Raw genomic sequence first — 20532 nt, 5'->3', positions numbered from 1 at the left:
CAAGAGCAGGTTATGGTGGGCCATTCAGAAAGGCAAGAGGTATTTGCTGAGAAAGTATGCTTCCAGTATTACACAACCTGAGAATTGTGGCCTTTTCACTGCATCATGTTCCCCAACCCCCTTCAATGTCATAAGGCCACTTAGTAAACAGCAAGAGTAAACACCCTTAATTAAACTAAAAGAGAATTTTCAATGCTGCTTTTATGCAATTCTACTTCATATGAATGTTCTGCATTTCATCTTACTTTTTTGGCTTTAATCAATGATAATTTATAATGGCTCACTTCTGTCAATTAGAAAAAAATAGAACTCAAAGTTTAAATGGTAATCCAATCCTACATACAAATCACAAATAATAATTCCTTCTATACACACTTCACCTCTACAGCCATTTCCTTACCACATATCCTGTGGTGTCATGAAAGAAGCATAAGCATGCACTCAGAAAAAAACAGCTATGTTACCTGTATAAGTTATTTAATCCTTATAGGCCTCAATTCCACAAGTTAAAAGTCTGCTGCCTTCATAAGTTTGCTCTGAGCATTAAGTGAGATAACATATGCAAAATGCCAATGATATGTGGCACACAGATATATTCAATAAATATCATTACACTCTCTTTCCCTCTTACCCCATCTTACCCTTTTTATTTCCCCCTCTACCTTTCTAATTGTTATGCTGAAATTCAAATCAAATACTGTTCTTCCACAAAAACTGCCTGGACAATAACAGCCTACAGTATTCTCTCCTTTCCTGATTATTATTTTGTATTTCCCCCCATTATTTGTTCATAGTCATTCATTCACTCATATTTTCCCCTTCTCTTTGCCACTGATTTATACACTGTTTTTTATTATTTCTATGAACCTAGAAAGCTTCTGGAATAGTAGACAATAACAAATTTTTACTGGCAGAGCTCCATGTCAAGTATGTAAGGAATGAGTAAAGAGATGAGATTAATTAGGCATATACACTCTATTTTGCTATAAAATATATTTACCATGGGGATTTATCATTTTTAAAATAAAACAAACTCTGTGTGTGTGTATGTGTGTGTATGCATGTGTTGAGATGCGGGGGGACAGTGAAGGAGTGGACTTGAGACGGGAAAGATAAGCTAAGTGCAATGTCTTTCTTCTCCTCCCACCTCCCCTAAGTCGGACAAAGAGGAAGTCTAAGAAAAAGAGCCCTTCAGAGCACTTGCCAGAACAAATATTCATAGAAACATAGATTAAAACCTTTTTTCCAAGAGATAAACCAATGGTATTGTAAGCATTTCAACTTCAGCTAACTACTGCTTAAAATTTGGCAGTTGTTAATCCATACATAAAAAAAACAATAAAGTGTAAGAAAATATATTCTACTTACCAACAAGGAGCCAAACAACATTGGAATTGTGTTCTGTAAGAAAATCTTCTAATTGAGTGATACTAGGAACAATACTCTCATTCTTCCTTTGATCCATTACTGAAGTCTCTCCAGACCAGCATCTAAAGGCCTAAGAGTTCAAAAGTTAAATTTAGAATCAGAGATTTATTAAACTGCAAGGGAAATTATCTAAGGGAGAAAAAAGGTGAATTTAATAAAAGTGAAAATTCATTAAACCCCATTCCAGTTCCTTCAGTAAGAATGAAAAATATACAACAAACAGCAACAAAGCACGTCCACATTTCTATATAAAATGTAAGAGAACATATCACATTTTTAGTGTCCTGATTTCACCATTCTAAGAATGAGTAGAGACTTGGGCTCAGTTACCATACTCTGGCTCCAAATATGAGGGACATAATTACTAAATCTAATCAAAGGTATTTATCTCAACAATAAGAAGTATTAATGATCTACATTAGACAAATTCATCTACACTTGTCTCAGAAGCTGCCACTAAATGTCGTATTTATATATTAACTTATATTAATCCTTCTTAACCTCCATCAGCTCCGTATTTCCCATTGTTCCATGGGGAAACAATCTTCCTACTTTGGATTCACTCTGAGTAGAGTTTTGACAGTAAGCAGATCTCCTCGTATCAGATGCTCAGGATGAATTACAATAATTACATGTCAAATTGTGACCAGACATGTGAAGAATGTGTTTCTGTATATATATTCATTTCAGCATGACAAGTATGAATATTTAGATGTATTGAGAAAGAGTTAGATGAATTGAAGAGTAAAAAGTGAGGAACAAAAGTTCTTATTTTATGATCGAAGAAACAAGAAAATTATCCCTCTGTTAAAAATTATCCCTCATGTTAATACAGCATTAGCATGACTAACCCAACCTACCTATAACAAAATTATCTTGTGATAAATCAGAAAAAGGTAAACAAAACAAAACAACAACAACAAAAACGAGCCTTAATCACAAAGAGAGCTACATGGTTAATGATCATGTAAGGCAAAATAGCATAGGTGATTTTATAGAAAACTAGGAAAACAGATTTTAAAACAGGAAGAAAACGTGAGAATGACTTTCTAGTTGAAATTCAGTACAGCTGACTTGTCAACTTCCTAAAAATGTTCTCTATTTACTCACCAGAGTCCTATCTTCAGAGATCACAAAACAAGTTTAAAAATTGGGTTAGACAACATTGCCAGATTACAATGTTTCATATTTCTAAATTGTTGAAATGTTAGCAATTCAGAGGCAAGTTAAACATCTCTTTAAAAAAAAAAGAAAAGCTCAACAACAAAAAGTTTATTAGTAATAGTGATAGGGAAACCTAAGGGTAAAAGAACCAGAAAAAAATGTTTAAATGTTTTCATTTTTCAATAACTGTTTTTTCCTACAGTTTAGAAAATGAGTAAAAAATGTTCTCATAGTGAACAGCTTGGTAGTGACCCCAGGTTGGTGGGTAGGGAAAATGAGTGCAGATGGTAAAAAGGTATAAACTTCCAGCTATAAGACAGTAAGTTCTGGGGATATAATGTACATCATGGTGACTGTAGTTAACAATACTGTATTACATATTTGAAAGTTGCTAAGAGAATAGATCTTAAAAGTTTTTATCACAAGAAAAAAAGTTATAACTATGTGAAGTGATGGCAGTTACTGTGGTAATCATTTTGCAATATATATTTATATCAAATCATGTCGTACACCCTAACTAATACAATATTATATGTCATTTATATCTCAAAACTAGAAAAACATGTGCTCATGCTTTTCAAAGCTTTGAAAAATATGTCAACTGGCAACTTAAAATTTGGGGGCTAACTTTACAACATGAGCTTCTCTTTCTTTCTTTCTTCCTTTTTTGTTTTAAACTAAAAAAAAAAAATAAGGGGCGCCTGGGTGGCTCAGTCGGTTAAGCGTCTGCCTTCGGCTCAGGTCATGATCCCAGGGTCCTGGGAAGGAGCCCCGCATCAGGCTCCCTGCTCATTGGGGGGCCTGCTTCTCCCTCTCCCTCTGCTGTTCCTGCTGCTTATGCTCTCCTGCTCTCTCTCTGTCAAATAAATAAATAAAATCTTAAAAAATAAACTAAAAAAATAAAATAAATACAAATTTTAAAAGGAAGAAAACACTGAAAAGTCTTACATTCAAAACCAAAAATAATGGCTTATATGCTACAAAGTAACATCTGTGCCTATTTCATATTTATTGTTACAATTTTATAGTAATCAACACACCACTGCTGATGAAAAGATCACCTACTAACTCCTGGGGATGTTTCATGAGGGTTGTATCCTGGCATTCAGGTTTCCATATAAAAAGGTGATCTGTTTTGAATCAAATCCAAGGGGGAGTGATCTATCCACCAAGAGGATCTAAAGATCTCATCCAAAATCTCTACCACTAACTACTGTAACAACCCCCAGCCAAAGAGAATGAGAAAGAGGGTGTTCAGGTTGCAAAGACAGAAAATTGCAGTATCACAAAGTTTACACTTTTCCAATTATTAGTTAATGCAAAACCTTTAAGAGAAATCAACAGATAAAGACTCAATAGTTAAAACAACATTTTGAGTTAAGTACTGAAGTAAAGGCTAAGACTTAATAAAGGCCCTAAGTAAGAAGTAGACATTCTGATGAAAAGGAAGTTAAGTCAAAGCAACAATGGACACAGAGAATCCAGATGGGGGAACTGGGGCTATATGCTTAGCCACACTGTTTACATGGTACACTACGAATTCCTTAATGGAGGGTAATTAGAGGCTGATAAAAGAACCTACTGCATATTCTTCATGAAGCAATTGATGGAATAACAAATCGGTTGTTTTCTCTTCCTCAGTAGTTCAGTCTAAAATCCATAGGTAAAGCACAGTAAGGTAAACATCTGCATTTGGGTAAAAGACGGACAGGAGTCTCCGTAGCATAGGGGGATGTCAGAGCCCAATAATATTAAGTATCTATTTGTGTGATGAAGAGGCTAGTGAAAGAATGGCAGTGTTTCAGGGTATCAAAGCCATAGCAGGATGAGGAGACCATACTTGTAGGGAAGACGTCAGGCACAGGGTGCTAGAGTCTGAGTGGAAGGAAGAGTGCATCAGTGGTGGGGGGAAGAGGCTGAAGAAGGAGACCAGCTTAAGGTGTTGGAGCCTGAGCAGGGAGGTTGCCTGATGCAGGGTGTCAGAACCCAAGAGGAAAGTATCAGATCCCAAAGAGGTAAATAGGGCTTCCATGCAGGAGGGCAATCTGGAGTAGTGTGTTGATGTGGGAGCAGGATAAGGAGGGCACACACCCAGGAAACAGCCCTTGCAAGATATGCGGGAGGGGGTTAATTAAGTTAACATATTACGGATAATAAAAGCCAGTTTTCTCACTGCTGGAGGATATATAAAGGAAGAGTATTAGAATTAATCCCGTGGTGTTTGATAAGAACTAGAGGTATAGTTTTCAGTATAAGTACATATAGAAATAAATACGGCTACAAATATGTATATGTATGTATACACATATGCTCATTAAAAGATCTGAGAGCAGCAGCCCCGCAATTAAAATGAACAGAGAACTTTGCTCCTAAAAACCATTTTCTATCAAGAAGAAACAGGGCTCCTTGGAGAAATGGCTGATTCCACAAATAGGGCAAGGAAAGTCAAGATGAGCCATGTTTTCCAGAAGGGAAATACCTGAATGATGGGAACATGTCAAAAGGACACAGAAACCAGCTTGAAGAGGCACCCAGTGGTGAAATCTGGGGCAATTTAAGCACCAAAATAAGTAACAGTAATAGATTAAAACCCATTTAATAAAAAGAATCTGTGAGTCCATACCAATATAAATAATCAGTTAAATTTTGATAAGCAACAGGATTCTCATATCATCTCAAAATAACTCCCCTCAAAATAATTATTAATGACAAAGGGGGAAAGAGGAACTTTGTGAATTTAATTAAGGATCAAAGAAAGTAAACACCATCAATATTAAGATAAATCAGAACTGTACACTCCCTTTTTAATTTTTTATTTGATTATAGTTGACACACAATGTTCCGTTCACTTCAGGTCAACTTCTCCAGGCATTATACTATGCTCACCACAAATGTAGCTACCATCTTAATAGAAGAACACAGCCTCACTTCTATGATATTCCCACCAAAGATGCATAACCTGAACCTAATCTATCTTGCCTCTCTCTTCTGATAGATTATGACCAATATAGATTGTTTTATTCATCTTTGTATTCCCAGTACTGGTGACAGTGCCTTGAACACAGCCACTGTTTTCAAGTATTACATCATTTTAAATGGTATTTTTATCCAGTTCATAAGAAAATAACACTGATCTACATGTTTCAACACAAGCTCTCTCAATATTTTCATGATTCATCTATATTCTCTTCATTTTTCCTGAAGTCCATTATATTTACTTCAAAACTGCTGTCCACATTAGAATAGAAATTGTGGCAGTTATTATTTTAGTGACAAAGAAAAGCATGAAAATGTGAAATGGTTCAAGCAAACACAGCACAAACCAGAAATTTATCAAAGTTCCTAATTTAACACCACCACTACTATACCATTTTAGGAAATACCTTTCCAAGAAGATTACTTTTCAAAATGAATTACCTGTAAAATCTTTTCAAATACTACATTCACACTGTTTTATTTCTGCCTCACTGGCATAAAGAAAATAAAATTATCAAACATCTAATACTTGCATTAACACTTTTATAGACAGAATTCCAAATCTTAATTTGGTCCTTCAAAAATAGAGGCCATCCTACAAATCAGTATAAAAAAATATGACTAATATGATAGAAAAATAAGCAAAATACATAGTCAATTCACAAAGGAAGATAATATCACTAGAAATGGGAGCAATCACCACTTATCACCCAGTAGTCATATTAAGTGAAAATGAGAAAGACTGCAAACAACTATATTGGCAAAAATGTGGGAAAATGGTCACTCATACACAGTTGATAGATGTAAACTATCTTTGGGAAGAATAATTTATCAGATACTATAAAAATGTGTATGCTTTAACTGGGACATATCAGTTCTAGGTCTTTCTCAGAAATATGCAGGCACCAAAAGATGTTTTTCAAGGAAAATCACTGCAGCATTATACAGTATACTGGGAAATTTGAAAAACTGTCAATTAATAGGAAAATAGTTAAATAAATTATGGTATACTCTACTGGGAAATAATATTCAACCTTTCTGAAAGAATGAGATGGCTCTATATGGGCCGACAGAGAGAAATGTCCAGGATGTATGTAATGTTAGCAGGGAAAAAGCAAATTGAGAAACAAAATGTATAGTATTCCACTAATGTTTAAAAGAAAAAAGACTATTATGTATGTTACATGTATAATCCTATATATATACATATGTGTATATATGTGCACATACATGAAGTGTGTGTGTGTGTGCGCATGTGTGCACTTTTTTAAATCTGCAAAAACACTAGCAAAGCCATGAGTGGTTACCTATAGAGGGAGCAGTGAGAAAGATCTGGAAGGAAGGAAAAGAATCAGTGAAGCAGGACTTTCACTTTTACTCTTGATACTCTTGGTATTGTTTAAATGTTTTACAAGTGGCATATAATACTTCTATAATTTAAAAAGAAAAAGGGAGAGTGGTGGCTGGAAGACAGGAAATGACAGTTCAGAAGGAGGCTTTTTTTACCCAAGCATGTATCTCACAGCCTCTCCTTACAAATATGGCCAAGGAACAGGTATCTCCCAACCCAAAAGTAACCACTCAGTCATCTGTCATTCTACCATCATGTCTTTCTTCAGTTCTCAAATGCTTATCTTTTTAAAAAATTAAAATGCAGATACTGAGCAATATCAAACTCAAACTTCAAAACAACATCAGAAAGATCAGTTAATACCTTTGAAAAAATTATTTGAATTGAAAGCCTTGAGTGTAAAAAATGGAAGGAAGAATAGCTATACTGTTCTAGAAAGGGGGAGCAGGTAAGCTGCCATCAAGAAGGAGGTAAAGAACACTAAAAGGAAAGAGACTGGGCAAGGGAGGAGACAGTTATCGGAGAAAAACAGTAGGATCAAAAGAGCCTAAAAAGGGGGCACCTGGGTGGCTCAATCAGTTAAGTGTCTGACTCTTCATTTTGGCTCAGGTCATGATCTCAGAGTCCTGGGATTGAGCCTCATGTTGGGCTCCACGCTCAGCACAGAGTCTGCTTGTCCCTCCCTCTACTCCCCCCCACCCCCGTTCATGAGCTTGTGCATGCTCTCTCTCTCTCAAATAAATAAATCTTAAAAAAAAAAAAAAAATCCTAAAAAAAGGTGTGTGGGGAGGGCGCCTGGGTGGCTCAGTCGATTAAGCATCCAACTCTTGGTCTCAGCTCAGGTCTTGATCTCAGGGTCATGAGTTTGAGTTCAAGCCCTGAGTTGGGCCATTATATGGATTAAGAGCATAGATTCTGTACTAGACTATCGTTCTAATATTATAGCTGTGTGACCACAGACAAGTTACCTAACCTTTCTGTGCTCTATTCCCTCATCTGTAAAACAAGAACACTAACAGTACCTATGTCACAGAGCTGAATAGTGAGAATTGATGAATTCATATATGTAAAGCATTTAGAATAGCACCCAGCACATAGTAAATAATACACTGTATAAATGTTTGTTAATGGCAACCAATGCTTTACTGTCTTGCTCATATACTGTTGGCATTCACCTCTACACAAGAAGACTGCTCATTTTGAACACCTATAACATCTTACTGAGGACTGCTTTTTGACTGCAGAAACAGCTCAGCTTATTATCAGGACAAGCCAGAAATGCCAGAGTTAATGTCAATGATGGCTCGCAAAGTGTTGGATGAACACCTGCAGCTTCCTTGCTCTTAGTTTGGGATAACTCTGAGGAGCATTTCATTTGGTCTCCGAGAGTTCACCAATGGTAGTGAGCTCCGGATGCCCACAGCAGTAACTGCTAGAATAATACCCTTTATTGACTTCAGTCCCTTTCCTTTCTTACTTCCCCATCCTCTACCAGTGTTTCCTATGATCACTTCCCAAATAAACTACCTATACTTGAATCCTTACCCAGGTTTTATTTCTGAGGAAACCCAAACTAAGGCACTATTTTTTTTTTTTAATTTGTTACCAGTCCTATTAAATCTGAGGACAGTTTCTTTTACATGAAAAAAGATTCTGTACTTAAAGAGATCATGAAATCATACGATTTAAAGGACACAGTATTAAATATTTAGTATTTTTTAAAGTTAGCTTTAATTCAGGGTATATATATATATATGCTGGGTTTTGGAACTGGGTTTTGACAGAAAGAGAAACATTTCCTTCATCTGAACAGGAAGAAAGAGGAAAGGAAAGACCCAGATATGGGGAGATTTGGTGACGGAAAGATGAGAGAATCTGATGGCTTCTATGTATTTTTGAAAAAGTCACATTCATATTTATCTAAAACCTCTTCTATTTCATTCCATTTTTTAAAAAAATTTATTTATTACTCCCAGTTTTTTGGCTCTAATCCCATTACTTCTACAGTTCCTGTTCCTCTTCTATTTTTCTTCCTCTTTAATTTGTGTTTATAATGGCTGTCAGAAGAATAGGCCTAGGGTGGTAGATGAAAGGAAATATGGATGAGAGGGCCTTCATCACCACAGCTTACCCCACGTCCTCCACCTCCACTCTACCTCAGCAATAATTATTTTATCAGAAAAGGGGAGGGGGGGGAACTGGATGATTTGTGCACCTGCCCACAGCTTCTCAAGAAAACCTCACTGCACTGGTTAATCTTCTTCCAGGGCTGCATGACTCCTCTATAAGAGACATCACCCCATAATTTGACAAAGGATTTCAGAAGGAAGGTTTTCCTATATCAGGTTTAAACTGGAATAAGTCTATATAATATTACGTACGATGTGAGAAGACCTGGTTATGAAGAGCCAGAGCTTTCTCTGGAACTGTCATGGGAAAGTATATATTTGATTTTGATTTTTTGGAAGAACATACTTAAGACAGTTGCATGATAATGTAGGGTTTTTTTGCTTGTTCATTTAATAAATATGTATTGAGCTTAAAAATTCTACAATACAGCAGGCGCCTGGATGGCTCAGTTGGTTAAGCGTCTGCCTTTGGCTCAGGTCATGATCCCAGGGTCCTGGGATCTAGTCCCACATCAGGCTCCCTGCTCAATGGGGAGTCTGCTTCTCCCTCTACCCCTCCCCCCTGCTCATGATCTCTCTCTTGCTCTGTCTCTCTCTCAAATAAATAAAAATAAAATCTTTGGGGCACCTGGGTGGCTCAGTAGGTTAAGCATCTGCCTTCAGCTCAGGTCATGATCCCAGAGTCCTGGGATCGAGGCCCGAATCGAGTTCGCTGCTCAGCAGAGTCTGCTTCTCCCTCCCACTGCCCCTCTCCCCCAGCTCATGCTCTCTCTCTCACTCACTCTCTCTCAAATAAATAAATAAAATCTTAAAAAAAAAATTCTACAATACAGCTAAGGAGTTCTGAGTGTTAAGTTTAAGATTTGGAATATTTACAATAATCTTCAATAGGATGTCTGGCAATACAGAAAATGCTAAAGAAAGGCTGTTTGAATGACTACCTGTATCTTAGCAGTTATATCATATTGTAATTATCACTTTAGAAGTCTGTCCCCCCCACTAGACAGCTGTTTTAAGGATGAGTTTGCCCTACTCATTTAAGTGCCATATCCAAGCACATTCCTGTATATAGCAGTCTCTCAATACTTGTCTCAGAAATGAATGAAATAAATGCATCATTATAAAAAGTACATAATTATGAACTATTGCCAAAAATAAGTGAGTATTCCCAATGTACCCAGGGCCAAAGAGAGTCCTAAATGATCTTTTTCACTCTCAAGAAAATCTGGTTTTCATTTGCTTGAGTTTAAGAAGAGGATTTTCAACTTTTTAATAACCCAATGCCAAATGTAACAAAAATGTGAAAAAAGTTTAATCATTCTCAAATCTCTCACACAACAATGAAGCCACAATTCTTTGAATAAAAGTTGTTCACATATCTTTAGACCATTATATTAAAGTTCTCTGGATTTAATTACAGTTCCTTTTCTATAAAAGAAATTTCATGGGTTTTAAGAGTTGAAAAACAAACTTTATAGTTCCCCTTTGAACTTCATCAACATTGATATTCTGTTCATACATCAGGTAAAATTAAACACCTATTAGAACATACTGCTCATCTCTACTATGGCATAATGACATCCCAAAACAAAAGTAAAACATAAATCAGATCACAACATTTTTATCCAAAATGAAGTTTCAAGAATGATTAGAACATTTGAGCTATTCATTTAGAACACTGACCACTCACCATCTAAAGGTAAATGGTCTGAAACAAATGACTTTGTGATGTTCCTTCCAACTCCATGATGCTACACAAATAAAGTATATAAAATAGAGAAGAACCAACTGCAATTAAACATCTCACATAAATATATAAATTTTACGTTACAAGATAATAATGGAATGTAGTAAAAAGATTGTTATTATCCATTAAACATATAGTGATTTGGAAAGCCTTATCTGCCTAAAAAGGTTTACCCATCAGGATACAAGGCCTAAAATTCTACCATCCATTCCTTTAAATGGAGTATTAACCAAGATTCTCTCTTAAAATGAAAAGTAAAGTATCTCAGTAATAGCTACCATTAATTATTACCATGTGTTATTAGTGTAAATTAATTCACTGGATGACTTTTCTCACTAACAAGCAGGATCCAGGGATATCCTGAAAGGCCCAGGATTCTTGAAGATGGGGGAAATCTTAAAAGGGGGATAGTGGGCAACAAAAGCAAATGGAATTTCCTTAACAGTTTTGGCCAGGGCAGCAGCTTTGTACAATTCAAGCAAAGATATATAATGTCCTATTCTGTTCACTTAAACAAACACGATAGACAATTACCCTCTTAAGTCAAACCAGGTATATAATCCTCTCTACCTAGAAAGAATCACTCCAGGTCCCTTTCAGTCCCAGGATTCTATGTGCAACAAACACAATTCATTATTAACTAACTCTAAAATCCAACAGAATTAAGTAGTAAAATAACATTCTATCAGAAATAACAGAAATCATCTGGTATGCTGGAACTAGAATAGGCTTTAAAGCCAGATTTGAAATGGAAAGCTCGCTCTATCCCTTTAATTCCTTCCTTAGCCATGATAAAGCTTGAGCAAGTTACCGCATCTCAGAGCCTGTTTCCACATGGCCATTTCTTCCTCGAAGAGATGCTGAAGGCATTAAAAACACAAAGCAAACATAAAATTCACAGTACAGTGCTTGACAAGAAACACAACAGTGGTAGCTAAGCTACTGTTATTAATGTTCTTTAAAAAAAATAGCTTTATTGTAACTTTTGCATCTAATGTGAAATAAAATTTTGTTACATTGTATACATCATGTAAAAAAAATCAGCTCAACAAAAAAGGTAAGATCTAAAAAAACCAAAAAACCAAACAAAAAACAATAAAATGCATACCAGTAAACAATGACTAAAATGCATCTCATTCCTTACAACATATAAGAAAAATACATATATGTAACTAAATAACAGAGTTTTACAAAAAAAAAATTAGTTGGCATAAATATCAAGAAAGTATTACGTTAATATAAATAATATAGTTCTACAAATACCAGTAAGCATGATTCTTAGAAGCAGATCAAATACCAAAATACACTAGCCACCAGGCAACTATTGCTGAAGAAATATTCAGATATGGTGAGTGACAATTCAAACACTACAAATCTGCAAACTAAACAAATGTACTTTTTAACTTTGTAATCTATGCTACAAAAATGGTTCTTTATACTATGTATGGAAGAATTTTTAACATATAAGAAATCATATCATTCAACAAAATGTTGCACTTTAGGAAGGCTGACTTCCACAGCCAGAAATTTATGCTGATTTACCTAAATACTTAATAGAAGCAAAAGCAAAACAAAACCAATCTCTTAAAAATCTGTAGAAAACATATCTACTAATAGGGTAAAAAGAACTGACTTTGATCTCTCCAAACCTAGAAGAAACCATGATCTTTAAATATAACCAACTTTTAACAGTCCAGAACTAATTACTACCTTCAACATATTCCTTGATATGGTCAAGTAATACAAAGAGATCAACAGAACTGCTGAATGAAAGGTTTAATCCTCCCACTTCTACATTCCATACACTGGTTGTGGGGTTTTGTCTTCATTTTTTGTACTGACTAGTGAACACACTCTCCAAGTTTTCTTTATTTTAATCAAGAATTCAATATATCACTTTCATTTTGATTAAAAATACACCGGAAGGTATAACACTAAAAATCACCAGCAAAGTAAAATTCTATAGGATTTTTGTAATAAAACTATTTCCATTTTCCTATCTGGCCCTTAAGCTTCTATGTTCTACCTTATGTCACGTCAGTCAGAAAACCCTCCCAAAAACATATTCAAACTACTTGCCCAACAAAATAGGGTCCTGGATGTGGGGAGAAGGAGAATGAAACTTGCAACATGTGTTTACCAACACTCTCATCATATGAAGTACAAAGAAAATGTTTTTAAATAGCATGTTGCTATCCAAAGAGCCCACAAGGTCCATTTAGTAGCCAATTCCTGTGAGCGGAGAATTGCTACAACTGAAATTGAACTTTCATGTAAATAAAACAACAACAATATATGATTATACAATACTACTGGTTATATCAGAGACAGCATTTTAAATGGATATGGATAGAAAAAAATGGATATAGAAATATACTTTACATATACATAAAAAGTGACAAAGTACAATAAGATCAGTAATCTAAAGTTTAAGCTTTAAACATTTTGGTCAATGCTCTCCTACTCTTTGAAATGTTCACTCCATGGTATTAATTCACCATTAAAATAATAAAAATATGGCTGCCATAACAATGGCTGTAACATTTATTCAATGCTTGCTGTGTGCTAGGCACTGTTCTAAACACTTTATGTGTATTTACTCAGCTAATCATCACAAATAACTACTCATTTATAATTCTCCATTTTACAGATGAGAAAACTATGGCATTGAGAAGCTAAGCACAAACACAGTTAATACATGGCCTCAGTAATTTTCTCTTCGTTCTCAGTTTCTTTATATGAAAAATGAGTTCCTTCCTCCCAGCTTTACATTTACAAGCTAATATGAATGCTTCCAAAATTCATATTTTGTTATAAAAAATCATATTTTGCACACTATGGAATTTTTTTCTCCTAAAAGGATCCTCCATTAAATCAAAGGTCAACAAGCACTTTTTAAAATAACCCTAACTGGTAACACATTAAGTTATGGAGCCTGATTAGCAGCAAAGAAGGCCAAATTATAAAGTGAGCCAAATCTGACTTAACCACCTCCCCACTTTTCTAGAACCTCTGTCTCACCTGGTCATAAAGTCTATATTTTTGTACTTTGAAAGAGCTTATTTGACCCTAAAGAATGTGACAATTGATAAAAGATGTATGGTAGTTTTTTTTTTTTTTTTTTTTTTAAAGATTTATTTATTTATTTGAGAGAGCAAGAATGAGAGAGAGAGAGAGTACATGATGGGGGGAGGGTCAGAGGGAGAAGCAGACTCCCCGCTGAGCCGGGAGCCCAACGTGGGACTCGATCCCGGGACTCCAGGATCATGACCTGAGCCGAAGGCAGTCGCTTAACCAACTGAGCCACCCAGGCGCCCCTGTATGGTAGTTTTATAATGTCTAAAAATCCCTTAATATTCCTCCCTTCAAGAGGTCAAACTTAATTTCCCTCTCAAGCGTGGGCTGGACTTAGTGATACAGTTTCTAAAAGAATATGACAGAAGCAATGGTTTGTAACTTAAGTCAAAAATGGCATCACAGCTTCCTCCTTGCTCTCTCTCTTAGATAATCTGTTCCAGGGGAAACCAGCTGCCTTGTTAGGACACTTAAAAAGCCCTGGAAAGGGGCACCTGGGTGGCTCAGTCGTTAAGCGTCTGCCTTCGGCTCAGGTCATGATCCCAGGGTCCTGGGATCGAGCCCCGCATCGGGCTCCCTGCTCAGCGGGGATTCTGCTTCTCCGTCTCGCTCTGCCTCTCCCATACGCTTGTTCTCTCTCTCAATAAAATCTTTAAAAAAAAAAAAAAAAAAAAAAAGCCCTGGAGAGGTTCACATGCTGAGGATTTGAGGCCTCCAGCCAACAGCCATGTGTGTGGGCCATCATGGACGTAAATCCTTCAGCCGCAGTTGAGATGACTGAAGTCCCAGCCGAGATTTTGGCTGCAACCTCCTGAGAGACCCTAAGATCGGAGGAAACCAGTTTACGCACTCCCAAATCCAGATCCACAGAAACTGAGATACTAAATATTTTAGACCACTAAATTCAGGTATGATTTGTTACTCAGCAATAGATAACTAATACAAAGTATGAGAAAAGTAATTTTGTAAGATATCTGCAAGTTATCTCTACCCTAATGGTTCATACCTGTCATGTTAAGCTAAACTACTGCACTCTACTCTCCTCCAACTTATCAAAAGATGAGGAGTAATAATACACCAAGAAGATTACCAATCATATGAGTGAATCATTTCCTCTCTCTACTATAAGTGGGAGTCTCCTGCATGAACTCTGTGGAGCAACCTCTACCCTGCCTCCTACAAAGGAGGATCTGTATCCATAATCATCACCACCTCCTTAACTCCTATCTCAGTAGAAGTCTATCTAAAGTACCATTGACCTGCATCCTCATATTCCACCCTTCCACCTTAGTAGTGATTAATTATTCTCCCTCATTCCTCTGTCTTCAAATTTTATTTCTGATGGTTTTTTATCCTCAGCAAATAATGATAAATCATATCACTCATACCTTTAGAAAACAAAAACTCTCTCTCAAACTCGTATCTCTAGCTATCCTCTCTCTATTCCACTTAAAACCAAACTTTCTGAAAGAGTAAATGACATTAGCTATTTCAATTTTCTTATCTCTAACCCAGTGTGAACTGGCTCCACACATATAATTGCTCTTACTCAGGTCAACAACTTCTTGATGTTCAATGGATACTTTTCTTGTCCTCATTTTATTTGATGTCTCAAAGATGCTTAATATTCATTCCTTTTCTCCAAACTCAGTTCTTCCACTGACTTCTGTGATTCTCCTGCTTCCTTATCTACTCACTCATCTCCTTTGAAGTGTGTTTTCCTTCCATCTGATTTATTAGTGTCCCCCATCCTCATTTCTCTTCTTTTAGTCTACATTTTTTCCCTGAGTGATCTCATCCAGTCCCATCGCTTTTAACCAGCAACTATAACCTGAGACTCCAAACTGTATGTCTCCAGCTGGGTGTTCTTAACTAAGATCCATATATACAACTTCCTAATGACATTTCTTTGAAGTCACAGATGCCTCATAACAGCCCCAAACTGATCTTCTCCAACCATGTTCCCCAATCTACTGTTCTTTGTATACTGCCATAGTAAATGGCGCCAGAATCCACTCAGTTTCCCAAGCCAGATATCATATAATTCAGTTCACTTATCTTTCAAATATTCATTCAACATTAATTATGTGCTTGAACATGACAGTGACCAAAAACTTTCCTGACTCTACTTTCCCTCAAGCCCACTAAATCCTACCCAGTACATCTCCTTTGCATCTATCTAATCCATCTCCATCCATAATTCCCATCTGCATCACTGTACTTCTGGTTCTCATTTGCCACCTGGATTATTACAACAGCCTCTAAATGATCACCACTCTGCCAAGTTCATCACTCTCCAATTCATCACCAAACTGTTGCCTGACCATGTCACTTTTATTTGTTATTTACAAATTGTCTGAAATTTTCTCAAATTAAAGAGTTTTCTTTTTTTTTTAAAGATTTTATTTATTTATTTGACAGAGAGAGACAACGAAAGAGGGAACACAAGCAGGGGAACGGGCAGAGGGAGAAGCAGGCTCCCCGCTGAGCAGGGAGCCCAATGCGGGGCTCGATCCCAGGACCCTGGGATCATGACCTGCGCTGAAGGCAGACGCTTAACGACTGAGCCACCCAGGTGCCTCTAAAGAGTTAATTTTCTTAACCTCTCATGAAAATTTTTAAATTTCAACACTATCATTAACATGAAAAAAGTATGCTAAAATGAAGTCTATAAGAATCCTAGTATCCCACTGTACCTTAAAGTAGCACTAGTGGAGTACCTTCATTTATTAACTAAAATTATGAAAGACTTATTATAAATACAAACATTTACCATATGGGTAGTGCTGTTTTCCTAGTCTTTTACATAAACCAAAAACATCTTTGCATATAAAACTCAAGAAAATGTATGGTATTTCACAAAAATATTACCTTCTAGAAAAAAATCCTCTACTCTAGACTCTCCAGGGCCATGATAACCACTATTCTAATACTAAAAACCTGAAATAATGCCTGAAATAAGGTATATGGTTCTCAATAAATATCGAGGAAATGAATTAAGTTTTTCTTCATCATGTTTAACCATGTTTTCTACTATGCTCCATAAAACTCAGAGTAAAAAATATACTTGAGTTCAATCATACCCAGTATTCTGAGAAGAACAAACCAAAGGTCAACTAATTTTCTTCATTTCTTTTTAAAACCCTTTATAACATAGGCAGATTAATGAGCAAGCAAAAGAGAGGAAAAAGTGTTGACACTTGATCAAGAATCAAGCCAAAGTTTCCCTTGGCTTTCTCCTGCCAATATACAAGCTAAGCACATAACTTAATTGTCAGATATCAACAATTCAAAAGTCAGGTAAAATGAATGCCAAGTCACGTTATACAGCCCCCCAAACCCCCACTCCTTGACCATTTAAGCAGATTAAAACACAACTGAAGCAGAAAGTCAGATTTCCTCTACCTCAGCTTTAACTGGAAATTAGATTTTTTTAAAACTTAGCCAAAATACTTACCCCAATTTTTTTTCAGAGTCTGCAATGTTGTTTTGCTTCCTCCTTATCTTCAGAAGGTCCACCTGCAGTGTTTCATCTTAACAAACCTGACAAGAACAACATTTAATCAACATACAAGATAGTCTGGCTATACCATCATTTTCACCACTTCAGATTAAATTATTTGATTACATGCGTGCAAATGCACACATGTGGAAAGTTTTTAACGTTACTCCAAAATTGCATTTCCTTCTTTAAAGTTTCCAAAGAAGAAATACTTCTAAATCTAGAATAAGACCAGTTTCCAAACCACACCATTCCAAAGGTTTCAAAACCACTACAACTACGGTAAGAGCATGATTTGGGTAGTGAGAGGGTTGTAGAGGTCAAATCCTACCTTAAAAACATACTCAAGGGGCACCTGGGTGGCTCAGTCGGTTAAGCATCTGACTCTTGGTTTCAGCTCAGGTCGTGATCTCAGGCTCATGAGAGCAGCCCCACCACTGGGTTCCACACTAAGAGTCTGCTTGAGATTTTCTCTCTCTTCTGCCCCACCCCCTTGGTGCGCTCTCTAAATAAATAAATAAATGAAATCTTAAAAATATATATATACTCAAAGTGTGGCCTTAAAAAAAGTTGTTCTCTCAAACTGTTGGGTCTTTGCTGGCAAGAATGATGCCTCAGTTTCCTTCCAATTCCAAGCACCTGGCACACTACTCATTTAATGAAAACCACTTTGAACTCTTAAGACACTTGGGAGATGATAAAGCATACTGATTAAGGGACTGTAAACTGGAGTCAGATCACCTAGTTTAAATCACATCCCTTGACTTTGGACAAGTTGATTTTTAGGGCTGTGCGTTTATCTATGAAATGACAATGATAACGGACCTTACATGATAAGATTGTTAAGATGATTAAATGGGATAACATGCATATGAAATATGTACCGCTCAACAATTATGTAAGATAAATGTTCTGGTTAATTCATCTATTTTTATGTTTAATGTTTATGGTTAACTTAGAATAAATCAGCTTCAATGCCATGCAAGGAGTCAAAGCAGCAACATGAAACCAGTTGAAACTTACACGCCCGGATAGTTAAAAAAAAAACCAACAAACCATGATTTCCTTTGGGAGGAAATTTACAAGAACTCTTTCCATTTAACAAGCGTCCCTAACTTTCTACTGTCAAAACTAAGGCAAATGGAGATGGGAGTTAGGTGTCGGGAGTGGGTGGGAGACAATGCAAAAGGAAAATCAACTTCCCTTCACCTTCCTTTGACCAAAGATAATGTTTCCGCTGAAATGTACTCTTCAATAGTGTAGACTCGGCAAGCACCAATTCAGAATACAAAACACTCCACGCCTGAATTGGAAAGAGGAATTCTAAGGCTCCACCGCCCTTGGTCAATGGACCCTACGTTAAGCAGTTCGGGTCTGCAGCATCCCAGAGCTGCTGTAAAGGCTAAAGCCGGAGCCTGCAGGTGCACTGACCTTCCCGTCCGCCGAGTCCACACACCAGCAAGTGGGCGCCGCCCACCCGCCTTATCACCATCCACAGAGGCCGCTCCCGTGTCCGCGCCCCCAAAAATCTGACTACAATGGCCCTTCCAGGCCTTCCCATTGACCTCCGACACCAGGTCTACAGGTCCCGGTGCTGTAGAAGAAACTAAGAAATGAGTCGACACCGCAACAGACGTGAAGCCAAACCTCCAGACTCCTACCCGGCTGAGTTCCAGAGATGACGGAAAACTGCTGCTCACCCTAACCCTGCCCAGTCCGACCCCGTCCCCTCACCTGGGTGAGCGCCGGGGCGGCCTGGAACCGCTCCGGTCTCTCTCCGAGGGACGCCAAAGGCCTCGGGCAGCGGCAGCAGCGCCGACCCGGACCCGGCCCGCGAAGCTCTGCCCGCGCCCACAAACCTCTAACCCCGCCACCCCGGCCAGCTGCCACAGGTCCGGCCCGGGGGCCCCAGCCACTGACACAGAGGGGCGGAGAAGGATGGGAGGGGTCCCAGCCGGGGCCAGGCGTCACTGCGACTGCGTCAACTGGTAGCGTCACACGTCATGGCGCCGGCACGCCACCCAAGCCCCACCCAGGAATCTGCGGCGTCCCACCTCTTTCCTCTCCGCCCCTTTCCCTCCTCCCCGGGCTGGGGGTGAAGTCAGGATCCTGAGGCGGAGGACAGGGGCGGGCTTGAAAAAATCACCTGCAAGGGGAATGTCAATGAATGGCCTTCCTGAGGCCGGGAGACAGAAGCACAGAAAAGAACAAAACGCTGACAAAAAGGAGAATCAGACCGGTGCTATGAAGTGAAATGAATCCGCTCGGAATAGAGAGTAATACTTTTATGACCTTATCAATACCGGGACTTTGTATGAAATGAAACTACATTGAATCAATTGAGTCTGTTATTGTATTAATGAAAAGTGGTTTGATGCTCACCATTTTTAAAGAGAAAGACTCTTCATACTGTTCAGCGGGTGAACCAAGGCAAACGACTTTCTGGAGTTCGAAAATTATCTCAGATATATTGCGTACTTTTTATGTACGAATTGTAATAGGAAGAGGAGAGTGGAAAACAGTCTTAGCTCTATGGAAGTTTGTGATTGCTTGGGACAGATGTGGAATATGTACAGAAGACACTAGAAATGCACACAGTGATATGCAAGCAATAGCAAACAGAGTGTTAAGCATGGGCCAGGCACTGTTCTAAGCACTTTGTATTTATTGATTCATTTAATCCTCCCAAAACCCTGGGAGATAGTACTCTTATTATCCCTTCTATTCCCATTTCACAAATTAAAAACTAAGGTACAGAAAGGTTAAATAACTTGCCAACTGTACCTTAAATACTAAGGTACAGAGAGGTTAAATAACTTGGAAGGCTAGGGGTTGAACCCAAGCAGTGTGGCTCCAAAGTTCATGCTGTTAAGCATTACTGTCTAATTTATCCTGCCTCAAGTTCTAAATGTCTAAAACTCTAGTTACGACTTCCTTCCTGAGCTGAAGTACTGTATCTCCTAACGTTTTCAAGTGGGAGTTTTACTCTTACCCTAAAAGAAACAGATGTGAAACCAAATATAAAATAAAGCCAGAAAAGGTTAAACATATGACATACCATATTAACCTTTATTGCATATAAGGAAATAGAGGCCCTGGCAGAAGTGCGTTATGAAAGGACTGGATAAAAGCCAAAAAGAGAAAAACATGCACCTATCTT

At 37.5% G+C, this 20532-nt stretch overlaps 1 protein-coding gene across 6 annotated transcripts in view; it reads right to left on the bottom strand.

The window, feature by feature from the left end:
• Positions 1-19372, bottom strand: part of KIAA1109 (KIAA1109 ortholog) — a 208209-nt gene extending 188837 nt beyond the window's left edge. For 5 of the 6 annotated variants that reach the window (XM_032412766.1, XM_032412772.1, XM_032412770.1 and 2 more), the window contains exons 1-3: positions 19107-19372; positions 17328-17413; positions 1369-1498 (exon numbers count right to left, since the gene is read on the bottom strand). In XM_032412766.1, the coding sequence (XP_032268657.1) occupies positions 1369-1465 (97 nt within the window). In that variant the 5' untranslated portion in view covers positions 1466-1498; positions 17328-17413; positions 19107-19372. Of the gene's footprint in view, positions 1-1368; positions 1499-17327; positions 17414-17703; positions 17878-19106 lie in introns of all 6 variants that reach the window. The other variant, XM_032412767.1, reaches the window with a different exon arrangement.
• Between the last annotated feature and the right edge of the window lie 1160 nt (positions 19373-20532).

This window comes from Phoca vitulina, unplaced genomic scaffold, assembly GCF_004348235.1.
Source record: "Phoca vitulina isolate PV1807 unplaced genomic scaffold, GSC_HSeal_1.0 scaffold14, whole genome shotgun sequence".
NCBI lineage: Eukaryota > Metazoa > Chordata > Mammalia > Carnivora > Phocidae > Phoca > Phoca vitulina.
Note: the sequence above shows the minus strand (reverse complement) of the source record. Positions and strands in the feature narration are given on the sequence as shown.